The 23,889-nt window shown below is 48.7% G+C and overlaps 1 protein-coding gene and 1 pseudogene across 3 annotated transcripts in view; both read right to left on the minus strand.

Annotated features, from left to right (window-relative positions):
• Window positions 1-7,163, minus strand: part of TUT7 (terminal uridylyl transferase 7) — a 69,329-nt gene extending 62,166 nt beyond the window's left edge. For all 3 annotated transcript variants that reach the window (XM_062208523.1, XM_062208522.1, XM_062208521.1), the window contains exons 1-2: window positions 6,989-7,163; window positions 5,398-5,948 (exon numbers count right to left, since the gene is read on the minus strand). In XM_062208523.1, the coding sequence (XP_062064507.1) occupies window positions 5,398-5,917 (520 nt within the window). In that variant the 5' untranslated portion in view covers window positions 5,918-5,948; window positions 6,989-7,163. The remainder of the gene's footprint in view (window positions 1-5,397; window positions 5,949-6,988) is intronic.
• Window positions 7,164-12,348: 5,185 nt separating this feature from the next.
• On the minus strand, window positions 12,349-14,254 carry LOC133771063 (large ribosomal subunit protein uL3-like; annotated as a pseudogene).
• Between the last annotated feature and the right edge of the window lie 9,635 nt (window positions 14,255-23,889).

Below are 23,889 nucleotides of genomic sequence, written 5' to 3' on the forward strand. Positions count from 1 at the left end.
CTAGTGCTATATGGGATGCTGGCACAGTAAGCAGTGGCTTAACCCACTATGCCACGACAAGGGTCTCTGCTTTTATTTTTTTAAGTGAACAATCTCAATGGAGTAAAACTGGACAGTCCTGTATATCACAGAGAACTGAGTTCATTATCCTCTGTAGGGAGCAATCAATCAGTAAGCTGCAAATTAAGACTTCAATAACACATAACTGAGGCATCCTCCATTAACATCAAGCTGCCCAAGCCAAGACCTTATTTACTGAGGACGATCCCACACTATTTTCACTTTCGTTTTCTTTGAACGGCCTGTCCACTGGGCATATTTCAAAGGAAAAAACAATTAACAGTTGAAGTAAATTTTATATAAGTACAAATTCATTTGTTTATAAATACTATTACAATCTTTATAATAAATGCTCTTGTTTTCAACTTAGCAAATTTTCAACCTGTTAAGCAGAAGATAGTTGTGGGCTTAAACTATAAAAATTTGTTTGAAAACAGCTTTGATAACTCTTCAGTCAAGTTCTGAAAATGAAGTTAACACATACAATTAAAATAAAACTTATAAATCCACCTCCACTTAAAAAAGTTATTGCCAAGAGCTCCAAAGGACAAACAGCAAAGACTGTGCCTAAACCATGAGATGAATATAATGAAATTCTGCCCAAGATTTTATACTGCAATGTGGCAATTTGTATTCTTTACTTTTTTTGGCAACCTTTAAACATTAAAGAAGTGCAAGAAAAAGTTTTTAAATAAAAAACCAATCAAAATGGAGTTAACAGATAAAAAACTAAACAGTAGTCATTTGGGCAGAAAATCAGGCTACCCCACAAACTTTCTCTTTATACTCTATACCCAATGAACACATGATCCCTTGAGGTCAATGTATACTTGGTATAAACAAATTTTTGAGGTAAGCACTGTTTTTAACTTAAAGCTGTGTCCATTCTCATTTAGTTTGCTTGTCTTTAAAACTCTTAGCTTTTTGGGGTCGGTGTAGAGCATCCCATATGGGTGCCGGTGCGAGTCCCGGCTGCTCCACTTCCGATCCAGCTCTCTGCTATGGCCTGAGAAAGCAGCAGAAGCTGGCCCAGATCCTTGGGCCCCTGCACCCACATGGGAGACCTGGAAGAAGCTCCTGGCTCCTGATCAGCCCAGCTCTGGCCATTGCGACCATTTGAGGAGTGAACCAGCAGTTGGAAGATTTCTCTTTCTCTCTCTCTCTGCCTCTGCCTTCCAAATAAACAAATCTTTAAGCAACAACAAACTGAGAGCTAAATTTAAAAAAAGGAAAGCAACAGAATTTTCATCCTATCTTCTCACATCAATAAGACCCTTCCTTATTTAGATTTAGTTTTGACTTAAGAACATTTCAATCCCTTTAACAAGAACCATGTTAAGGATTCTTTGAATGCAGCACAAAGTTTGTACTTTAAATTTCCATCCACAGTAAATGACGTAATTCCAAAGCTGAGTACTCCCAGACTCCGTTAGGAAGATTCTCTTGGGGTAGAAGCTGTTCAGTCCTTTATTTAGAGCGCGTGAAAGCACACACTTGCATTTCATATACATTTGGACTGCCTTCCACAAAGACTGAAAATGCATCTCCTGTTCAAACATGCTTAAAAGTATGAATATAATGAAATTCTTATACAGTTTTAAGACCATGTAAGAATCCACATAATAGGGGCTGTGCTGTGGTACAGCGGGTAAAGCCACCTCCTGTGGTGCTGGCATCCTACATGGGCACCTGTTCCCTCTGGGGCCCCTCCACTTCTGATCCAGCTCCCTGCTAATGCACCTGGGAAAGCAGAAGATGGCCCAAGTCCTTGGTACCCTGCAAACACATGTGAGACCTGGAAGAAGCTCCTGGCTTCAGATCAGCCCAGTTCCAGCCACTGTAGCCATTTGGGAAGTGAACTAGCAGATGGAGGATCTCCCTCTTTCTCTAACTCCGCTTTTCAAATAAACAGATAAATCTCAGGGCTAGCACTGTGGTGTAGCGGGTAAAGCTGCTGCCTACAGCGCTGGCATCTCATATAGGTACCAGTTTGTGTCCTGGCTGCTCCTCTTCTGATCCAGCTCTCTGCTTATGGCCTGGGAAGGCAGAAGATGGCCCAAGTGCTTGGGAGCCCTGCACCTGCATGAGACCTGGAAGAAGCTCCTGGCTTCTGATCAGCTCAGCTGTGGCTGTTGTGGCCATCTGGGGAGTGTAGCAGCAGATGGAAGACCTTTCTCTCTGTCTGTCTCTGTCTCTCCCTCTCTCTGTGACTCTACCTTTCAAATAAATAAAGAAAATCTTTAAAAAATAAATAAATCTTAAAAAAGAATCCATATAATAGCTTTTTTGGTCTGCAAACAGTCCTTTTTAATATGTCCAGTTGCAAATTCTTATTTTTAAAAAATACTTTAGTTTGGCCAGCGCCGTGGCTTAACAGGCTAATCCTCCGCCTTGCGGCGCCGGCACACTGGGTTCTAGTCCCGGTTGGGCGCCGGATTCTATCCCGGTTGCCCCTCTTCCAGGCCAGCTCTCTGCTATGGCCTGGGAAGGCAGTGGAGGATGGCCCAAGTGCTTGGGCCCCTGCACCCACATGGGAGACCAGGAGAAGCACCTGGCTCCTGGCTTCGGATCAGCGAGATGCGCTGGCCGCAGCGGCCATTGGAGGATGAACCAATGGCAAAAAGGAAGACCTTCCTCTCTGTCTCTCTCTCTCTCACTATCCACTCTGCCTGTTTAAAAAAAAAAAAAAATTACTTTGGTTTGTAAGATCAACTTTTTATTTTCTAAAAGGCCAACTACAGACAAATGTAAATGTCCACATCCCACCTGGACACAGCAATGCAGAAATACTTACATGTAGAGCTGGGCACTGGGCCTCGCAATAGTAAGCTAGCAGCTGGGATGCATGCAATCCCCCTATCAGAATGCCTAAGTTCCAATCTGTGCTGAACTTCAATCCCAGCTTTCCAGCTAAGGCCAGCTCTGCGAACAGCAGGTGATGCTCAAGTAGTTGAGTCCCTGCCATTCATATGAGAGATCTGGATTGAATATCTGGCTACCTGATTGGGGAATGAACTAGGGGATGGGTGTGTGTGCACACACACTCTCTCTTCAAGAAAGAAAAGATGACAGACTTAAATATACACAAACTTAAAAAAAAAAACAACACATAAATCAAAAACTTAGAAACTCTCAGTAAACATTTAGTATTGTAAGATTCAAGTCCAGCAAGGCTAGGTTAATGAGCAGAACAGCAGAAGTCCCAACTGCAGTTCCACTTCCTCACCTACCACTCTGCATAAACAAGTCTGGATAAGTTTAACCTCTATGACACAGCAGGTAAGAAGCTGCCACTTGTGACGCCAGCACTCAAATGGGTGCCAGCTCCTATCCCAGCTGCTCCACTTCCTATCCAGCTCCCTGCTAATGGCCTGGGAAAGGCAGTAACAGATGGCCCAAGTGCTTGGACCCCCTTCCACCCATGTGGGAGACCCAGATGAAGCTCTTGGCTCTTGGCTTTTCTGGCCTGCTTAGCCCTAGCCATTGAGGCCTTCTGGGGAGTGAACCAGCAAGTTGAAGATCAATCTCTCTTCTGTCTCTTGCTCTGTAACTCAAACAAAATAAATGGCTCTTTAAACAAAATAATAATAATAATGAAGAACTCAGCATCTCTGGGCTGCAGCTGACCAATCTGTAAAACTGTGGTTCTACTCTTGACATACTGCAAGTACTCCATCAGAGGCTTCCTCCAAGTCCTTTCTAGCTTAAAGATTTACAAGCATAATGCTAAGACTTTATCTTTCCCCACTATTTAACTCCTTTGCAGTACTTCACTGTTTCTACTACTTGGTAGACATTTACTCTACATTTTCCTGCTAAAAAATGTCCAACAACACCGTTTCCCCTAAATATTAGTAAGCGCTACAGATTTTCCTTAAGACTCTCTAAAGTTTAATAAAATGACTTTTCACTTTTTTAAGCACCCTATCTGCATGAGTCACAAATTCAAATGCCTTATACAGCTAATATGTGCAGGTACTTCATGGAGAAACAGAATTGAAATGTTTATTTTGGGGCAAAAAACCCTGAAATTAATGCACACGTGGATGTGTGTGTATGGTGGTGACTGTCAGATATGAAGCAAAAAGGCTTCTGAGGACTCAGAAAGTGCCCACTTGGCCAAATACATTTACATTCAAAAACATTTTAGAAGTTCTTGCCACTCTGCAACTCCTTCTAGATGCCACTAAAAAAGGTTTTCAGTCAATAGACTTAAAAGCCCATTTTTCCAAAAATAATTTCCATTTTCACAGTAAATATTACTGTTTCATTTTCTTTTCTATCCAATGTATACCTTTATTTCATTTAGGTGAATATCATTGATTAGATAAAATATCAACTTTCTATTTATAGAAAGTAGTGTTAAATGGACAAAATCTTCTATCCAAGTTCTAAAAAACTTTAGAACAATCACTTTGGGGGCAATTATTACCAAGCATGCGAGGGCACTTAGAAATAGGTTTTGGTTGCAGAACTGTTCAGTTTTAGCTGTATTTCTGACTTTCTAAACTTGTGTCTCTACCTATTTGTTACAACCCCCTTTTGTAAAACGAAAACCTTGGGTTATTCTCTGCAGACTGACTAATAATCTTTTTTTTTTTTTTTTGACAGGCAGAGTGGACAGTGAGAGAGAGAGACAGAGAGAAAGGTCTTCCTTTGCCGTTGGTTCACCCCACAATGGCTGCTGCAGCCGGCACACCGTGCTGATCCGAAGCCAGGAGCCAGGTGCTTCTCCTGGTCTCCCATGTGGGTGCAGGGCCCAAGGACCTGGGCCATCCTCCACGGCCTTCCCAGGCCACAGCAGAGAGCTGGCCTGGAAGAGGGGCAACCGGGACAGAATCCGGGACTAGAACGTGGGGTGCCGGCGCCACAGGTGGAGGATTAGCCTATTGAGCCGCTGCAACGGCCTGATAATCTTAATGCAAACACATCTTTTAGCCCTTTTAATACAGGCCATGCTGGGTTTTCACATCAAATAAGGTGTCCCTTTCAGCTTCACAGCCTGTCACTTATACTGATGATTCGAGTAAACGTTACAACCGAATTTTGAAAATACATACACACCACTAGGAAATGATGATACGGTCCCCAGGGGGATATGATCACCCCCCCCCGACTATAAAAAATAGCGCTAGAAAGTATGTCTACCCAATTAAAATGAGCCTCAGCTTTCAAAGGGAGGTGTGTCGAAACTGCCCAAATATCACGATTCGATTACAGCCTTTCTAATGATCACATTAAATAAGCGACCACTTCTCAAAGCAGAAACAACCAACAGCTGGAACTACAGCGCCCACACCGAGGAGGAGGAGGACACTGCCCACTCCGGGACATTACCGGGACTTCCGGCCTCCACTTCCGACGTGGTGTCCAGGCTGCTCAGGTCTTTATGGAACAATCGTCTTACAGTCCTGCAGCCTCTTCCGTCTTGCCACCGGTAACCCTCTTCACTTTCTTGAAAGGAGTCTTTTCTCGGTCGGCTTATGATAGGAATTCTTGGTCCAGCTTTGAATTCTCTCCAACCGTCGGAGTTGCTGGTAAGTTCATCAGATAGCCATCTCTTACCCTGATCTTTGTGGCCGTCATTTATCCAAGCAGGCTGGCTGTAAATTGGGTTTTTAAATGCGTACGGATTGCTGGAAACCGCGTATGGTCCTTTTCTGGGGGTATTCCCATAGTTCCCCGGTGCGATCTTTTTTTTGGGAAGGCCTTTTTCCATTTTATTGCTATGGCCTTTAGCATAATCATCCATTATCAAATAATCCTGCGGGGGGTGGCCCCTTCTGAAATCCTCATCGTCGACAGCCCCGCGGTCTTTAGTGCGCCTCACAAAATACGGTTTGGCCGCATCTCCCATGGTCTTCGACGTCGCTTTTCTTACTCCGCACCTGAAACGAGGCATTCCGGGGAAAACAGCCAACTGTAACAGGACATCGCGCCAAGTACACAAAAGCCCATGGGCGCTGCACAGGTAACCCAAAAGCCCCTGGGAAACTCCTTTTTCCTAAATGCTCCTTTTCACAGGGTTCCAAGCGCACCCCTAGCAATCAGCAGCGGGCAGGAGGCGGCTCGGTTCCGTTAGCATCTTTCATGAAAAGTTAGTGCTTCCTCGAATCTACTTAGTCCCCAGAACTGTGCAGTCACGGTCCCATGCTACTCTTCCCCAGGCTGGTTGGCTTCTAGCTAATCGACTACCGATCATAAACGGTTCTCTCCCAAGACAATCTTACCCCCAGCAGACACTGTCAGACAACTCCCCTCTTAGAAAAACAAAACTCACACACCTGACAACTACTTTCCCGTGTGACACTAAGTAACCGACACTTGGAGCGAGGCGAATGCCTCTCCTCTCCCACTCCGCCTCGCTCCACCGAGCGCAGGCTGGTGCCGGCCGCTCGGGCTCCCGGGGGGCTCCCGGCCCAGGCGCCGCGCCAACCTGCGGGGCCGGGCGTCCCCTCCAAGGGGCTGCTCCAGCTAACTCCCCCCACCCCCTTCCCATTCTCCAGCCCCAAGCAAGTTCGGCTCCGTCACAAACAACAGTTCTCCGCAGAATGACACCCTTCGGCGACCCCCGCCCCCAACCCCCGCCCTGGGTCTGCCTCAGTTTCTCCCCCTGGGCGCAGAGAAGAGGGGGCGTCCCCGCACTCCTGGCCACCAAGCCGCCGCGGGGACCAGGAAGCAGGAAGTGACCTGCAGCCTCGACGGGGCTCCGGGGGTCCCCCCCAGCCGGCCGGCCAAGGGACCGGGGCCCAATGCCGCGCGACCCCAAGTCCCCGTCTGCGGCTGCCCCGGCCCCCCGAGCAGAGTCTGACACAAAGTGAAGAAGCGAAGTCGAACCCAAAGGGCTCAGCCCCCCGCCAGCCCCCCGGGCGCTCCCCGGCCACAGAAACTGGGGCGAGGAGGCCGGCGGCGGATGCAGCCAACGTACCTCCGGGGCCAGGCCCGATCCGGGGCTCTGCAGACCAGGGGAATCTACCGGAGACCCAGTCCGGAGGCAGGTCTCGGAGAGACGCCGGGAGAAGGCGCCCGGAGCACTCACCACCTCCGCCGCGGTCCCCCGCCTCTTCCTATCCCGGCCCGGCTCCCTCTCCGTGTTTTCCTTCGGCCCCACTTCCGGCGCTCAGCGGCGTCTCATTGTGCGCGATTGGGAGCCGCCGGAGGCCCCGCCCTAGCGCCGCGACGCGCACGCCGGAAACGCACGCCGCGCTCAGAGGACCGCCCCTCGCCCCGCCCCGGCCCCTCGCCCCGCCCCGGCCCCGCCCCCGCCGCGCGCTCGCTGCGTGCGGGCCGTCGGCTCCGCCCCAGGGCGCGCACCGCCTCGGCGGCTGGTAGCTCCGCCCCCGCGTCCGTCCGGGGGCGTCGGGCGCTGACGGCTCCCGAGGCGTGGGGACGCCGGGGCGGGCGCTCGCGTTGGGTTGCTGCTGGGTGCCCCTCGGGCATTGGGGCTGTTTTTCTGGCGATTCCGTGATTGAGCCTTTCGATGGGGTTCCTGGGGGTCGAGACGCCAGCCTTTGGGCGTCCGCCGTCCGCCCAGGTTTTCGTGGGGTCGCGGCGAATGCGCTGCTTTCTTTTCTCATTGTGTAGGGATTAGTTGTACTTAAAAATAATTATAATAAAGTGTGTTTTGAAGAACCCGTGTGCTGGCAAACGGTGATCAGGGAGCGCTATATTCGAGTTTCTGTGCCCAAGACTGCACCACCTCCGTCTACCAAACAATTCCTTTGCTTTTTTTTAAATTTATTTTTTTAAACCACACTACCTTTCTAGCCATCTGAGGGATTCTGGATACTTCTACTTTTCTGTTTTTTGTTTTTTTTAAAGAGCATATCAGTGTAAACCCACGGGATTTTGTGGGGCAAAGTCTTGACCCAAAGTCCTGGCTGGTTTACAAAAATTAACCTGTTTAATCCCCTACAACAGTTCAAGGAAGAAAGTATCTTTACTCTCCTCCCCCCACCCCCAGGTGGGGTGAGGTGAATGTCATCACGGAGATCCACACCCTTGACAGTCCGAACATTCTGTTCTCAACCCCAGCGGTGTTTTAGGACAACTGACAACTTCTGCTGAATTTCTTTCTATATATATGTGTGTGTGTGTGTGTTTAATTTAATTTTATTTATTTGAAAGAGTTACAGAGAGAGGTAGAGACAGAGAGGAAACATGTCTTCCATCCGTTGGGTCATTCCCCAATTGGCTGCAATGGCCAGAGCTGTACCGATCCAAAGCCAGGAGCTTCTTCCGGGTCTCCCACGTGGGTGCAGGAGCCCAAGGACTTGGGCCATCTTCTACTGCTTTCTTAGGCCACACAGAGAGCTTGATGGGAAGTGGAGCAGCTGGGACTAGAACTGGCGCCCACAAGAGATGCCGGTGCTTCAGGGCAGGGTGTTAACCCACTGTGCCTCAGCACTGGCCCCCTGCTGAATTTCTTACTTGGGTGTTTTGTCTCTGAAGATAATAGGAATCAAAGGAAAGCTTCTTTCGTGAGGCAGCCAGTGCACAAAGGGCGTGTGGTGCTCCCTGATGAGGGTTAATGTGGGACAGCAGCGTCACCACGCCCAGGTGAGTAATTCAGGGCCCATGGAACTGGGTTAGGTTGCATCTGCCTCGATGGCCCAGAGTTCTCAAGGCCTGCAGAGGAGATGTGTTTTCCAGGACTGAAAATCTTTTTTAAATTTTTCTTCCATGTGCTTCTCAAAACCTGACTTCTCTTATTCTCAATTAGTTGCTGTTAAGATTCATCTTGAAGATAAATGAGACGTAATTGAAGACAAGATGTGATACTAGTCAAGACATTGGCAGCAAAATACACCTCTCTGTCTCTGTGTCATGGAAATTCAGATTGGTTATTGGAAAGTTTGGTTCGATCCTTCTTTGGATGTTATTGTAAGGAATACTGATTTTTTTAAAAAAGATTTATGTATTTAAAAGGCAGAGTGAGAGAGAGAGAGAGAGAGAGGAGAGAGTCGGAAAGACAGGGATAGTTCCATCCATTGATTCATTCCCCAAATGGCCCCAACAACTGGGGGTGGACCTGGCTAAAGCCAGGAGTCAGGGCCTCCATCCAGGTCTCCCATGAGGGTGGCAGGGACCCGAGCACTTGGACCATGTCCAGCTGCCTTCCCAGGTGCATTAGCAGGGAGCTGGATTGGAAGTGGAGCAGCCAGGACTCCAAAGTGGGGTGGGGGTTGGGGGTGGGGGGCAAAGGTTCTTCTCTGGTTTGCAGACAGTGAACACGTTGTTCAGAGGACATGGATTCTGCGCAGTATGTTATAACGCGTCTTCCGTCTTGAACTCTAAGCTTAGCATTGTACTACGTCTTGACAAGCCTCCCCTGAACAAACCCTGTGCTCTTTTTTCCCGTCTGGCTATGGAATCAGAAGTATAGGAATTACACTCCCAGCTTGTTGACTATATTTTCCTGGTGCTTTTTACCCACTTTGTTATCATATTATATTGACGCTTCCTTTACATTTTTCCAGAATCCAAGGCCTTCTGACCACATCCACTGCTTTCTGCCTGGAGCTCGTTGCCGCCACCACCACCTAGCTGGATTGGTAGAAGCAATAGCTTCCTTTCCACCCATTCTCCTTCCTCGGAATGTTGGGCTTTTTTCAAACGCCTGTTAAAACATAAGCCAGACTGTGAGAGTTAGATGGGTTAATAGGCAGTTAGGTAGCGTCTCTGTTAAAATGGAATAAAGGGACAAGTTCCCTTCAAAAGTAAAAGCAAATCTTCTACTCCCTCCTGGGGGTGGCCTTTTAACAGATTTTAGTTTTGGGGCTGGTGCCATGGTGCAGTAGGTTAATCCTCCGTCTGCAGTGCTGACATCCCATATGGGTGCTGGTTTTAGTCCTGGCTGCTCCACTTCCGATCCAGCTTTCTGCTATGGCCTGGGAAAGCCGTAGAAAATGGCCCAAGGCCTTGGACCCCTGCACCCAGTGTGGGAGACCTACAAGAAGCTCCTGGCTCCTGGCTTTGGATCTGCGCAGCTCCGGCCATTGCAGCCATCGGGGGAGTGAACCAATGGAAGGAAGACTTACTCTCTGTCTCTCCCTCTCACTGTAACTCTACCTCTCAAATAAATAAATAAATAAATAATCTTTTTTTTTTTTTTTTTTTTTTTGGACAGGCAGAGTGGACAGTGAGAGAGAGAGACAGAGAGAAAGGTCTTCCTTTTGCCGTTGGTTCACCCTCCAATGGCCGCCACGGTAGCGCGCTGCGGCCGGCGCACCGCGCTGTTCCGATGGCAGGAGCCAGGTGCTCCTCCTGGTCTCCCATGGAGTGCAGAGCCCAAACACTTGGGCCATCCTCCACTGCACTCCCTGGCCACAGCAGAGAGCTGGCCTGGAAGAGGGGCAACCGGGACAGGATCGGTGCCCCGACCGGGACTAGAACCCGGTGTGTCGGCGCCGCAAGGCGGAGGATTAGCCTGTTGAGCCACGGCGCCGGCCATAAATAATCTTAAAAAAAAAAAAAAAAAAACCCAGAGTTTAGTTTCATCCTAGCAGGACCTGTTGTTTGCTAAAGATAGCCCAGTGATGCCTCCCGGCCCCCAGTGATAAGGCCCACAGCCTGCTGATGGTGCAGTCATTTCTGTTCCTGGCTCCCTGAGTGACTTTTAACCCCTACCTGCATAAACCAATCAAAAGTGTGTATTTCTGTGACCGATTCTGCCCCACTGATTGGATGTAGTTTTAATCCCTAGGGTGTCATTGTATACTAACTCATCATAAGCCAACACACCCCTTTGGGTGCCAGTTTGTGTGGTCAAAGAGCCTGCAGCACTTTTCAACTGTATGGGAGGGGCACCTTCTCCCTTGGTACCACCCTCCCTTCCGCAGCCCCCTGAGTGGTGCAATAGAAGGCTCCTGTCTCAATAAAATGCCTGCTTTGCTCACTGTCCTGGTCTGTGTGGAAATTCTTCTTTGGCATGGGACAAGAACCAAGCTCTTCCCTCTCCTGTAACAAGACTACATCGTCTCCCCTTCAAAACTGTAAGCAGACCAGGCAGTGCCAGGGTCACTGGTTTATATGCCATTAGAAATGTTAGGTAGGAAGTTAGACATGAGCCTACGAGTGTCACGGGGAACGAAGGACAAAAATGGGAATTTTGTGTGGTGGGATGAAGGAAGAAGTACAGAAAATCGATGAGGAAGCAGGCAAGTGTTTGCACGCCACAAGTCTTGCTGCTGTCCAATAACCTCGTTAGGTGGGTCCAGCACTCACCCAAGGGACAGCTTGGGGACTGCTAGGTCCAATCACTCTGTGTTGATAAAGTCTGGAGGAATCTCACCAGGTCCACACCCAGAAAGCCCTCTGGCCAGCAATATAGTGAGTCCCTATCTATAAAACCTGCAGTCTGGCTGCAGACTGGGCTCTCAGGTCTTGCTGAGACGCCTGCCTGGCCTGTCAGATATATTCTTTTCATCAAACTCGGCTAGCGTGCTTACTGTTCTGTTATGTCTGAAATTCTTTTTAATGCAAAGGCAAGGATTCAGAAATCCAGCTGTCTCCAGTGATAGAAACAATGACTGGAACTGTAAATTGCAAGGAATATGTTTGTGTGGGCCACACTGGAATTCAGATTGTTTCAAGACCAAAAACCAGGCCAGCACTGTGGCTCACTAGGCCGCCTTGTGGCGCCGGCACACCGGGTTCTAGTCCCGGTCGGGGCATCGGATTCTGTCCTGGTTGCCCCCTCTTCCAGGCCAGCTCTCTGCTGTGGCCAGGGAGTGCAGTGGAGGATGGCCCAAGTGCTTGGGCCCTGCACCCGCATGGGAGACCAGGAGAAGCACCTGGCTCCTGCCTTTGGATCAGCGCGGTGCGCCGGCCGCAGCATGCCAGCCATGGCGGCCATTGGAGGGTGAACCAACGGCAAACGGAAGACATTTCTCTCTGTCTCTCTCTCTCACTGTCCACTCTGCCTGTCAAAGAAAAAAAAAGACCAAAAACCAGGCTCTCAGAGCAGCCAGGAGTTAAGGTTTTATAGGACTTGCTTTGAGGGAAGTTGTACAAGTTAAGTATGGGAGAACTTTCTGGAAGGATCAGCATACTAAGTTGTCATGTATGTTACGTGCTTTGCATGTTCTCTTGGGGGTGGATATTTAACATTAAAACAAGGGAGAAAAAAAAAAAGCGACTTCCCAGCCCCCGCTCTGTTGCTCTGTTGGGACCGGTGAACCTCGCCCGAGAGCAGAATCCCAATAAAAGCTTGTGAATTTAAGCACATACACACACACACACACACACGGGAGTTGTTGGCTTTATGTCACAAAAGGGAAGATGAAGTCACAGTTCTGTCCAGCCACTCCGCAGACAGATCCCATGGCCAAACTTGGAGATGGTGTTGGTGAACTGAGGTCAGTCTTCTCCAGGGCCTGTTGGGTCTGCAACAGCAGGGACCTGCAGAGAGTGAGCACTCACTGCTTGGACCCTGCCATGCAGACTTTCAGCATCCAAAGTCGTTGGTGACTTCACAGCAATGGACAAAGCCACTCAGAGAGTTGATGCTCTTGTTGGACAGGTTGTAGTCAGTGGAGGCAGTTTTTTTTTTTTTTAATTTTGTTTTAGTTTTTTAAAAATTTTATTTATTTGAGAGGTAGAGTTACAGAGAGAAAGGTCTTCCACCCACTGGGTCACCTCCGGATGGTTACAATGGCCAGAGCTGAGCCGATCTGAAGCCTGGGGACAGGAGCTTCTTCTGGGTCTCCCACATGGGTGCAGGGTCCCAAGCATTTGGGCCATCTTCTTCTGCTTTCCTAGGCCATAGCAGAGAGCTGGATCAGAAGAAGAGCAGCCAGGACAGCCCATATGGGATGCCGACACTACAGACAGTGGCTTAACACTCTACACCACATCACAGACCCCCCGAGGCATTGTTCTTGATCAGTTTGCCATTCTTGATCAGGAAGCCATTGCCCAATCTCATAGATCTTCCTGTTGACCTCTGTACAGTGATGATAACTTTCATCAAGCCCAAGTCATGGAGAAGGCTGCACACACAGGGTGCCACAGCCCAACACAGGCAACCTCATGCAGTCCTCGGTGGGTCTTGCGGGGTCAGCTTCCTATAGTGCCAGCTACTGATGGCACTTTGTAGCGTTTGTCCTTGGTTACCCTAGTGATATCAATCATGTCATCCTAACCAAACACTTGATCCACTAGGACCTGCTGCTCCAGCCATTCCCGGGCCCAGTGCAGTTTCTCAGCTGTGGTGCCCCTTTTCGCCTGGATCTCCACCAGGTGGGCATTTTTCTGATGTAGAGGATGCATATGGATGTGGGCTGTGGTGCACATGTCTTATCCAGCTGCCTCTTGTCAATGACTTTCTACCTCTTCCTGCAATGCTCAGTGACGGCCATCTTCTGCAACTTAATGCCAGTTCTTGTAAAAGCACCTGTTGCACTCACCTCCGATGTGCTTGGCAAAAATGATGTTGAAGGTCCAGAGGCCTTGAGGCGTTGCCATGCCGCCCACTCCACCTTTATCCACTGTGGGTGGTGTCCCCACAACAGTCACATCCTTGACAACTTCCTCCTAGTTCACGTTGGATCCGGCCCAACAAGTTCCTGTATGAAATGACTCATGCCAGCCTTGTCGCCTGCCCTGGAAGCTTGTGAGGCAGACAGGCTTGGAGGAGTCATCCTTAGGGAAGCTCCTCACCTTCCCATAGTCCCTGCTGCTGTGCTTCCAAGGCAAGAAGACCAGGGACTCAGGCCTGGGAGCAGAGAACTTCTTATGCGACAACCTGTTGTCACATCTACCAGTACAGCCTGTTTGTATTCTTACACTTGGGGAGACAAGAACCTGGACAAAGTCTACCTGGGGGTATTTTTTTTTTTTATTTGACAGGTAGAATTATAGACAGTGAGAGAGAGACACACAGAGAAAGGTCTTCCTTCCATTGGTTCACCACCCAAATGACTGCTATGGCCGGGCTGTGCCGATCTGAAGCCAGGAGCCAGGAGCTTCGTCCTGGTCTCCTATGCGGGTGCAGGGGCCCAAGCACTTGGGCCATCCTCCACTGCCCTCCCGGGCCACAGCAGAGAGCTGGACTGGAAGAAGAGCAACCGGGACTAGAACCCGGCGCCCATATGGAATGCTGGCGCTGCAGGCGGAGGATTAACCAAGTGAGCCATGGTGCCGGCCCCTACCTGAGGATATTTTTGAGCCCAGGCAGGCTGTCAATTTCCATTACGTAATTTGGGGCTCCCCATCCTCACAATACTCTGACATGGGATGTAGGTGTCCCAGCCAAAGTCCTTACTGCCAAGCCAAATGCCTTTCTTATTGTGTGTGTGTGTGTGAGAGATTTTTTTTTTTTTTTTCAGATTGAGGTGAAAAGACACAGCAGTTCATCTGTCGCTGCCCCCTCCCCTTTTTTTTAAGAGGAAGAGACAGAGACCTTACTATCTGGACATTTATACAGACTTTATTATTATTATTATTTGAAGATTTATAAGGTGGAGCTACAGAGAGGGAGAGGCAGAGGCAGAGAGAGAAATCTTCCACTTGCTGGTTCACTATCCAAATGGCTGCAATGGCCAGGGTGGGGCCAGATTGAAGCCAGGAACCAGGAGTTTCTTCCTGGGTCTCCTGCATGGGTGCAGGGGCTCAAGCAGTTGGGCCATCTTCCACTACTTTCCCAGGCATATTAGCAGGGAGCTGGATGGGAAGTGGAACAGTCAGGACTCAAACCAGTTCCCATACGGGATACTGGCACTGCAGACAGCAACTTGGCCCACTATGCCACAGCACTGGCCCCTTGTCTATTCTTTATAAATTCCTTATGATAAATTGTTAAACTTGGTTCCCTGAGTTCCATGAACCAAATTAATTAGCAAATTAATCAGACCTGGGTCTGGGGTTGGGGTTGGATGTGGAATGGTACATGGGGAAGCCCAAGTTGTACCTGGTGGGACAGGAATATTGGAAAGACAGACTTGTGATTGACAACGCAGGAAGGTAGTCATGGGAGGCTGAGCCCTCCAACTGTGGGATGTGTCTTTGGGTCCATCTTCCTTGGGTCCAGAAAGATGCTGTCAGAATTGAACAGCCTTACCAGGGCGCCCAGTTGGTGTCTGCTGGAGAATTGTGGGCCTGCCTTCCTCCCCCTGACCAGAGTAGTGTGCCTTGTGGAACATGAGAATACAGAAAGTGTGCTAACTACTGCTCCGGCTCACTCCACCCTAGTCACACTCTGCCCTCCATTGCACATGGGTGCTGTCACTCGGGACTTTGAGCTGGGTGTTCCCTGTGCTGAGGACGTGTCCCCTAAGTCACCTGTGTTGCTCACATCCTCCTCCCGTCATTCGTTGGCTCAAAGATCACAGAGTCAGTGCAATCCATTGTGACCAACATTTTAAGTGACAACCCACAAGCCTCTCTCCTGCCTTCCCAATCCACTCCCCTGGTCTTTTTAAACGTATATTTAAAACATTATCAACTTTCATTTTATATGAGATACACACACACACACACAGCGAGAGAGAGAGAGAGAGAAGTCATCCACTGGTTCACTCCCCAAATAGCTATAGCAACCAGGATTGGGCCCGATTCAGCTTCATGAAGCCAAGAGCCCAGAACTCAATCTGGGTCTCCCATACGGGTGGCAGTGACTCAAGTACTTCAGCTGTCACCTGCTGCCTCCCCAGGCCCACATTAACAGGAGGCTGGAATTGAGAATTGAGCTGGGACTCCAACTCAGGCACTAACTCAGTGCCCTAAGCAGCATCTTAAGCTTTGAACCAAATGTCTACCCCTATGTGTTTTTTCCTTTCTTTATAACACTATCACACCATGACACCTGCCTTATCATTTAACTATTCCGGTCTGCTACGTGCTTCTTGTCTGTCTCCACCTGCTAGACTGTAAGTGCAACACAGACATCCCCTGGCTCAGAGCGGGCTCCTGAGATGTGTTTGTGGAGTGAAGGGTACGTACTGGGTAAGTCGGCCTGTATAGCAGTGATTCTTCATGAATGTTTGATTCCCCGCTTTTATTAGGACATAATGGCACTCTTTCAAAGCACTAGTACTACCATGGGACTGAAAATGAACTGAGACGAGTGAGTTGCACAGTCATTGAGCTGCCACTTGGGACACACGCATCCCACATTGGAATGACTGGGTTCGAGTCCCGGCTCTGCTTTCAATTCCAGCTTCCTGCTGATGCTGACCTGGGAGGCAGCGGTGATGGCTCAGTTGGGTCCCTGCCACCCAAGTTGGACACTTTGAGTTCCTGGTGTGTGGCTTCAGCCTGGTCCAGCTCTGGTTACTGCTGGCATTTGGGGAGTGAACCAGTGGATCTCTATCCATCTGTCTCTATCTCTCTTTCTTTCAAATAACAACTAAAATAAAGGTTATTTTAAAAAATAGAAAATGAACTCAGAAACCTTCTGATAGTCTACTCTTCCCTCATTTTCTTCCTAGAGTTTCAACAGGGCTCCCTCCCGTTTTAAAAACACTTCTCAGCCGGCGCCGTGGCTTAACAGGCTAATCCTCCGCCTTGTGGCGCCAGCACACCGGGTTCTAGTCCCGGTCGGGGCGCTGGATTCTGTCCCTGTTGCCCCTCTTCCAGGCCAGCTCTCTGCTGTGGCCCGGGAGTGCAGTAGAGGATGGCCCAAGTGCTTGGGCCCTGCACCCGCATGGGAGACCAGGAGAAGCACCTGGCTCCTGGCTTCGGATCAGCGAGATGCGCAGGCCGCAGCGGCCATTGGAGGGTGAACCAATGGCAAAAAGGAAAACCTTTCTCTCTGTCTCTCACACTCTATCCACTCTGCCTGTCAAAAAAAAAAAAAGATTAAAAAAAAAACCACTTCTCACATAGTTTAGTTTATACAACTTTTTGAGTCAGTTAGGTCACACGCAGCTGTGTGCTTGACATGGCTTGACCAATGAAGACATCTGTTGCTCGCAACACTGAGTGTTCAGAGGGACAGCACAGGCTGCGATGCCAGCTTCAGGTGGTGGCTGTGTCTTCCTATGTGTGTGGACTTCACCTTCTTCAGGCTGCTGTCCCCAGATTGAAACTCCCCGTGGGAGTTTCTGACTTCACATCTCCCTATTACACCACTCAGCAGGAGAGAAGGCGGCTTCCTGAAGCCAGGAAGAACTGTCCAATGTGTTCTTGTGGACTTCATGTTATATTCTATTATCCTTGGGTGAGTAAATCAGATCTTGGTTGTGTTAGGTAGGAATATGGAAATTAGCCTATGTGCATGAGAAAGGAAAACAAAGAACCTACAGAAAGAAATGCAGTGGCCTCAGAATCGTGCCTTGGAAGCAGCCCAGTATTTACATTACAAAGTCCTGCCCATTCTCCAGTAACTTCATAGGTGGTCCCAGCCTTCTGCCCAAGGAAAGAACCCCAAGAGAATCTTCTCTGCCTAGCACCAAGTGGGCTACCCATTTTGATAACATTGGATAATAAAACCTTGGGAAGAATTTTTGCCTTTTTTACCCAGCAAACCCATTGACCAGGAGAAGAGCGTGGGGGTGATATGAGGTGTGAGATAGACAAGCAGCTAGCTAGGTCTGCTGAGCTGGAACTCATGAGCCCCCAGGTGAGTCTATCCTCCTACTTGTTAATCAAAGTGCCCCCTTCCCAGGATGCACCTGCTTCCTCCAGCATCTAAGGGAACTTCCATGAATACATGGATAATGAGTTCATGGAGAACTTGTGGTGGTGCCATACAATTCCCAGGTGGCTTCATGCCTGGAGGCAGCACCCGTTACCCCATAAACGAGACCTACAATTGGGAAGAACTCTCTTTCTTCTGCTATAGACCATAACAACAGGAGGGGCTGCTGTATTTCTCTCTCTCTCTCTCTCTCTCTCTCTCTCTCTTTCTCTTTCTTCCTGTGTTTCTCTTCCTCCATCCCTTTTCTTTTCTTTTCTTTTTTTTTTGACAGGCAGAGTGGACAGTGAGAGAGAGAGACAGAGAGAAAGGTCTTCCTTTTGCCATTGGTTCACCCTCCAATGGCCGCTGCGGTTGGCGCGCTGCAACCGGCGCACCGCGCTGATCCGATGGCAGGAGCCAGGTGCTTCTCCTGGTCTCCCATGGGGTGCAGGGCCCAAGGACTTGGGCCATCCTCCACTGCACTCCCTGGCCACAGCAGAGAGCTGGCCTGGAAGAGGGGCAATCGGGACAGGATCGGTGCCCTGACCGGGACTAGAACCGGGTGTGCCGGCGCCGCAAGGCGGAGGATTAGCCTAGTGAGCCGCGGCGCCGGCCAATCCCTTTTCCTTTCAGACAAATCTTTTGGCCTATGGCCCACTCATGATGGGACTTTTTTTTTTTTGAGATGTATTTTAGGGGCCGGCATTGTGGCACAGAACACTCTGCCTGCAGCACTGATATCTCATCTGGGTACTGGTTCGAATCCCGGTGGCTCCACTTCTAATCCGGCTCCCTGCTAATGTGCCTGAGAAAGCAGTGGAAGATGGCTCAAGTACTTGGGCCTCTACACTCATGTGGGAGACCAGAAAGAAGTTCCTGGTTCCTGACTTTGGTCTGGCCCAGCCCTGGCTGTTGTAGCCATTTGGGGGAGTGAACCAGCATTTGGAAGCCCTCTCTCTCTGTCCCTCTCTCTCCTTCTCTCTCTGATCTCTGTCTTTCAAATAAATAAATAAATCTTTAAAAATTCATTAAAATATTTATTTTATTTATTTGAAAGGCAGTTACAGAAGGGAGAGACACAGAAAGAGAGGACTTTTATCCAATAGTTCACTCCCCAAATGGCTATAACAACTGGGGCAGGGCCAGGCTGAAGCCAGGAGTCAACAGCTTCTTCTGGGTCTCCCATGTGGCTGTAGAGGCCCAAGCACTTGGGCCATCCTCCACTGCTTTCCCAGGCACATTAGCAGGGAGCTGGATTGGCAGTGGAGCAGCTGGGACTTGAACCAGCACCTGTATGGGATGTTGGTGCTGGAGATGGTAAGTAGCTTAACCCACTATGCCACAACACCAGCCCCCACTATGGGTATTTCTGTGTGCGGCAACCCATGCTCACATATGTATATGTTCACTTTCTCACCTTTTAAATACATTTTAACACTTTGTGCACCTTCCATGTGTCAGCACTTAGCATGTTTGTGCATGGCGAGCGCCAGGAGCAAAAATATAGCCCGCTTCAGAGGGAAAGAGAAATGGCAGGAAGAGCCAGACCCCATTCTCTCATAAGCCCCAATCTGAATACAGACTACTTGCTCAGCTCTTCCTGAGATGCTCACCTGGTCTCAGCTCTCAGCCCTTCTTCTCTCAGCTCCCAGTCTTCTGCTGAGACATCAGTCTAGCCTCCAATAAACTATGTAATCTTGCTTACCCCGGTCTGAGTGACGGCCGTCTCAGATTCCATCAGGAGAGTTGCCCATCCATTCTGGTGGATGCCTTATTGCTTTAAGTACCCTGGTACCTTTGTACCTTGCTTACCATTGCTCTCTTGTCTCATTCCTGAATTCTTTCTTCCACAAAGCCCAGAACCTCTGTTCTACCCATCTCCACTAATAGTTGGGGAAGAGCGAAGTTGCCATTATCCATAGACTAGTTTTTCTACATCAGGACTATTGCTTTTTGGGGTTGGTTAATTTTGTTCTCCTGTGCATGATAGGATATTTAGCGGCTTCCTTGGTCTTTACCTCATCCCAAATCATAACACTCAAGGATCACTCCAGGCACTATTAAATGGGAAATACTTCTTGGGAAGCAAAATCACTCCCAGTTGAGAACTAATGCTTCAGACCATTAGGTCTACTTTTGGAGCTAGGAATTGGGGTTATGCCTTTCCTGTCCATCTCAATGAGTTATAGCAAACACCTCTGAGATCAAATTGCCACTACAAAAAATACCTACTAAGATTGATGTAGGAGTGATTGGACAGAGCACCTAATTTTTTTTTCCAAGTGGACAATTTAATGGCTTTATTCCATACACAGAGTGGTGCAACCATTGCCACAGTTTTAGAACATTTTCAACACCCTTAGACATCAACCAACCCATGACTCCCAGCCATAGGCAGTCATGAACTGACTCTGTGTCTTCAGATTTGCCTGTATTGACCACTTGGGGTAAGTAGCCGTCATTAATCTGTGGTCCTTCGTGACTGGCCTCTTCCACCTAGAATGCTTGTAGAGAGCAATTAATCTTATCTGTGGGATCATTTTGGCTTGGGTGATGTGTACAGTGTTCATTTCATCTTAGCCATCTAGAGCAACCTTGAGGAATCTTTTCTTCTTCATCTATGCATGCTTTATGCGTTCCCAGAAATGTTCTGAAGATTAATAACCTTCTCCTCAATATCCTCTTTTCAGAGACAACACCCATGCCTGTCTCTGAAGTTGTTTGTAGTCCATCGTATCCTAAAGAAAAAAATGTCCAATCAGTGAGAAAGTCACTGCTCCCCCAGCCCCAAGCCTGCATTTTTGGGACAGGCCAATATATGCTTCTTCTGTGTAATGTCATGGAATATTTGGAACTCCATCTGAGTCTCCTACATGGGTGGAAGTGGCCCAATTACTTGGGCCATCTTCTGCTGCCTTCCCAGGCACACCAGCAAGAACCTGGATTGGAAGCCGAGAAGCTAAAACTAACATCAGTATCCCAATGTGGAGCTAACAGTGTCCATCCCATCTCCATCAATCAAATACATCTCCAGGCTCCAAAAAACACTTGACTTCTGGTATACCAGGTGACAAAACTGGACAATGCGTTTAGGAATTTGAAGTTTCACTAGAGAAGAGCTTCAAGTCACATGCTGTATTGTTGCAGTGGCTGGGAGCCTGGGATTTTATTCTGTTGAGGATGAAGTATGAGACTGATGAACAAACAAACAGGCAGTTTTAACAGACAAAGTTTTATTTATTTTTTTGACATGCAGGGTTAGACAGTGAGAGAGAGAGAGACAGAGAGAAAGGTCTTCTTTCTGTTGGTTCATCCCCCAAATGGCTGCCACAGCTGGTGCACTGTGCCGATCTGAAGCCAGGAGCCAAGTGCTTCCTCCTGGTCTCCCAAGCGGGTGCAGGGCCCAAGCACTTGGGCTATCCTCCACTGCCTTCCCAGGCCACAGCAGAGAGCTGGTCTGGAAGAGGAGCAACTGGGGCAGAATCCGCACCCCAACTGGGACTAGAACCCGGAGTGCTGGCGCCACAGGTGGAGGATTAGCCTAGTGAGCTGTGGCACCAGCCAATTTTATTTTATTTTATTATTATTTATTTATTTATTTATTATTATTATTATTTTTGACAGGCAGAGTGGACAGTGAGAGAGAGACAGAGAGAAAAGTCTTCCTTTGCCGTTGGTTCACCCTCCAATGGCCGCTGCGGCCGGTGCATCGCGCTGATCCAAAGCCAGGAGCCAGGTGCTTCTCCTGGTCTCCCATGCGGGTGCAGGGCTCAAGCACTTGGGCCATCCTCCACTGCCTTCCCGGGCCATAGCAGAGAGCTGGGCTGGAAGAGGGGCAACTGGGATAGAATCCAGTGCCCCAACCGGGACTAGAACCTGGTGTGCTGGCACCACAAGGCAGAGGATTAGCCTGTTAAGCCATGGCGCCGGCCTATTTTATTATTTTTTAAAAGATTTATTTATTTGAAAGTCAGAGTCACACAAAGAGAAAAAGAGGCAGAGAGAGAGAGAGATTGGTCTTCCAACCACTGGTTCACTCTCAAGATGGCTGCAATGGCTGGAACTACACCAAACTGAAGTCAGGAGCCAGGAGTTTCTTTCAGGTCTCCCACGTAGGTGCAGGGGCCCAAGGACTTGGACCATCTTCCACTGCTTTCCCAGGCCATAGCAGAGAGCTGGATTGGAAGTGGAGCAGCCAGGACTTGATCCAGCGCCCATACGGGATGCCAGCACTGCAGGTGGTAGCTTTACCTGCTATGCCACAGTGCTGGCCCTGCAGGATTTTTCTTTGTGTGTGTGTGTGTGTGTGGTGGTGGTGGGGGGGGGGGTTGGCGGAGCAGAACAGCAGAGGGCGGGAACAAATCCATTAAAAGACTGGATTTCTAATCCTGTCTAGCTTGTTCATGATAAAACAAACAAACAAAAGCTATCAGAAGGGTGGGATCTGTGACTTCTGTTTTCTAGATAAACTGAACTGGAAAGGATGGAATCACTACTACCTTGCTGTTGTCTTGCCAAAGCAGCTCTTGGAGGGAAGCACGTAGCTTAAAGATAGCTTTTAGGGGGAAAGCAATTATTTTGCACCATCTCAAGGAGATCTCCCCTGTTCTCAACTCTGCCTATTAGTCCGTCTGTCCCAGTGAGAGTTTATTTGTGTTTTGCTGTGTGGAAGATTTTCAGAAATTCCCCCCAGAACTTTGTAATAGCTCCCATGGAGAAGGGCAGATAAGAATCCCCTAAGCTGCCCTTGGGAGATGGCTGGGACCCACCCAACCAAATTAGTGAACAAAGATTTTTTTTTGTTTCTAGTTTTATTTATGTGAAAGGTAGAGTTACAAAGACAGGAGGGACATCCTCTGGTTCACTTCTTAATGTCCAGGGCTGGGCCAGGCTGAAGCCAAGAGCCAAGAGCTTCTTCCAGATCTCCCACATGGGTGCAGCGGCCCAGAGACTTGGACCACTGCTTTCCCAGGTGCATTAGTAGGGAACTGGGTTGGAAGTAGAGCAGCCAGGACTCAAACTGGTGCCCAACTAGTACACTGGCACTGCAAGCCATGGCTTAACCCATTGTATCATAGCGGCAGCACCAGACAAGATTTTTGATATGCAAATGATGACTTCTTTCCTTGTTCCATGACCCCAAAATGCCCATTTTTTTTCCTTTGGCCCCTCGCATATACATAAGCTCATGTCTACCTAGCTACCTTAACATTTGCCCGTCAAGAGAAGTAACCCATAACCCTAGAGGAGTAACATGGAGGAGGGTCCATCTTCTGTACTTTCTTCAGAGCTGACATATGGATGTAGAGCTGCTTATGGATAGAGACTGTCTTAAGGTGTTCAGAGGTGGCCTGGCAAGACTGTCTTGTGAAGTCCAGAGGGTTGGTCATATTGCCTAACAGAATAGACTGGAAGCCCTGCCTTACCACATCTGGAGCTGGATAGCTTTTATTCTGTTAGAGACAAAACCGAATGAGGGCATTAAAGACGCAGGGCATAAAGCGAGGCATTAAGAGTATGGAAGCTATAGGACCAAGAAGATTTCAACAATCCAACACTGGGCCAGGAATTTCAACCCTGTTTGGCCTGGTCCTGGAGCTGTCTGCCTTCATGCAAGTTGGACCAGTATTAAGGTTGTAGAGTAGGAATCTGCTACTTGACCTGTATCTTCCCTGGGGCCAGTCTCTGTTCTCTGGAGGTGAGAACAAGCCCTAAATAATTAACTTCCTGACAGCTAGGAAGTTAAGGGTGTTAAGTTAAATGCCCAAGACCTGGGTATCAGAAGAATAAACAAGTCATAGTATAGTAGACTATCTTGTTATACCTGAAATGAGTCACAGAGAAGCACCACACACTGTGAATTTGGAATGAGTCCTTTATTAGCTGAGAGCAGGCTCCCGCCTCAAGAGCTCTCCACCCAAGCAGAGGTGAAGGTTGGGCTTTTAAAGCTGAAAACTGCAATCGCATTTGGGGAAGAACCAAGGGGAACAAGGAACAGGGGAGTAACATTTCGCCATACCTGTTTTACAAAACAATTGCAGATGTTATTCAGAACAATTACACTTGCTGAATGTATTGCCAAACAGGAGTCAGTGAGGAGACTTCCCAGAGCCACAGCCTGGGTTTCAAAAAGTCCCAGAGTTGTTTACGTAGAGTAGGTGAAAATGTAGCCATCACGCAATATGGCCTCATTTCAGTGTCTCCTGCCT

The sequence above is a fragment of the Lepus europaeus genome, chromosome 12 (genome assembly GCF_033115175.1).
Source record: "Lepus europaeus isolate LE1 chromosome 12, mLepTim1.pri, whole genome shotgun sequence".
Lineage (NCBI taxonomy): Eukaryota > Metazoa > Chordata > Mammalia > Lagomorpha > Leporidae > Lepus > Lepus europaeus.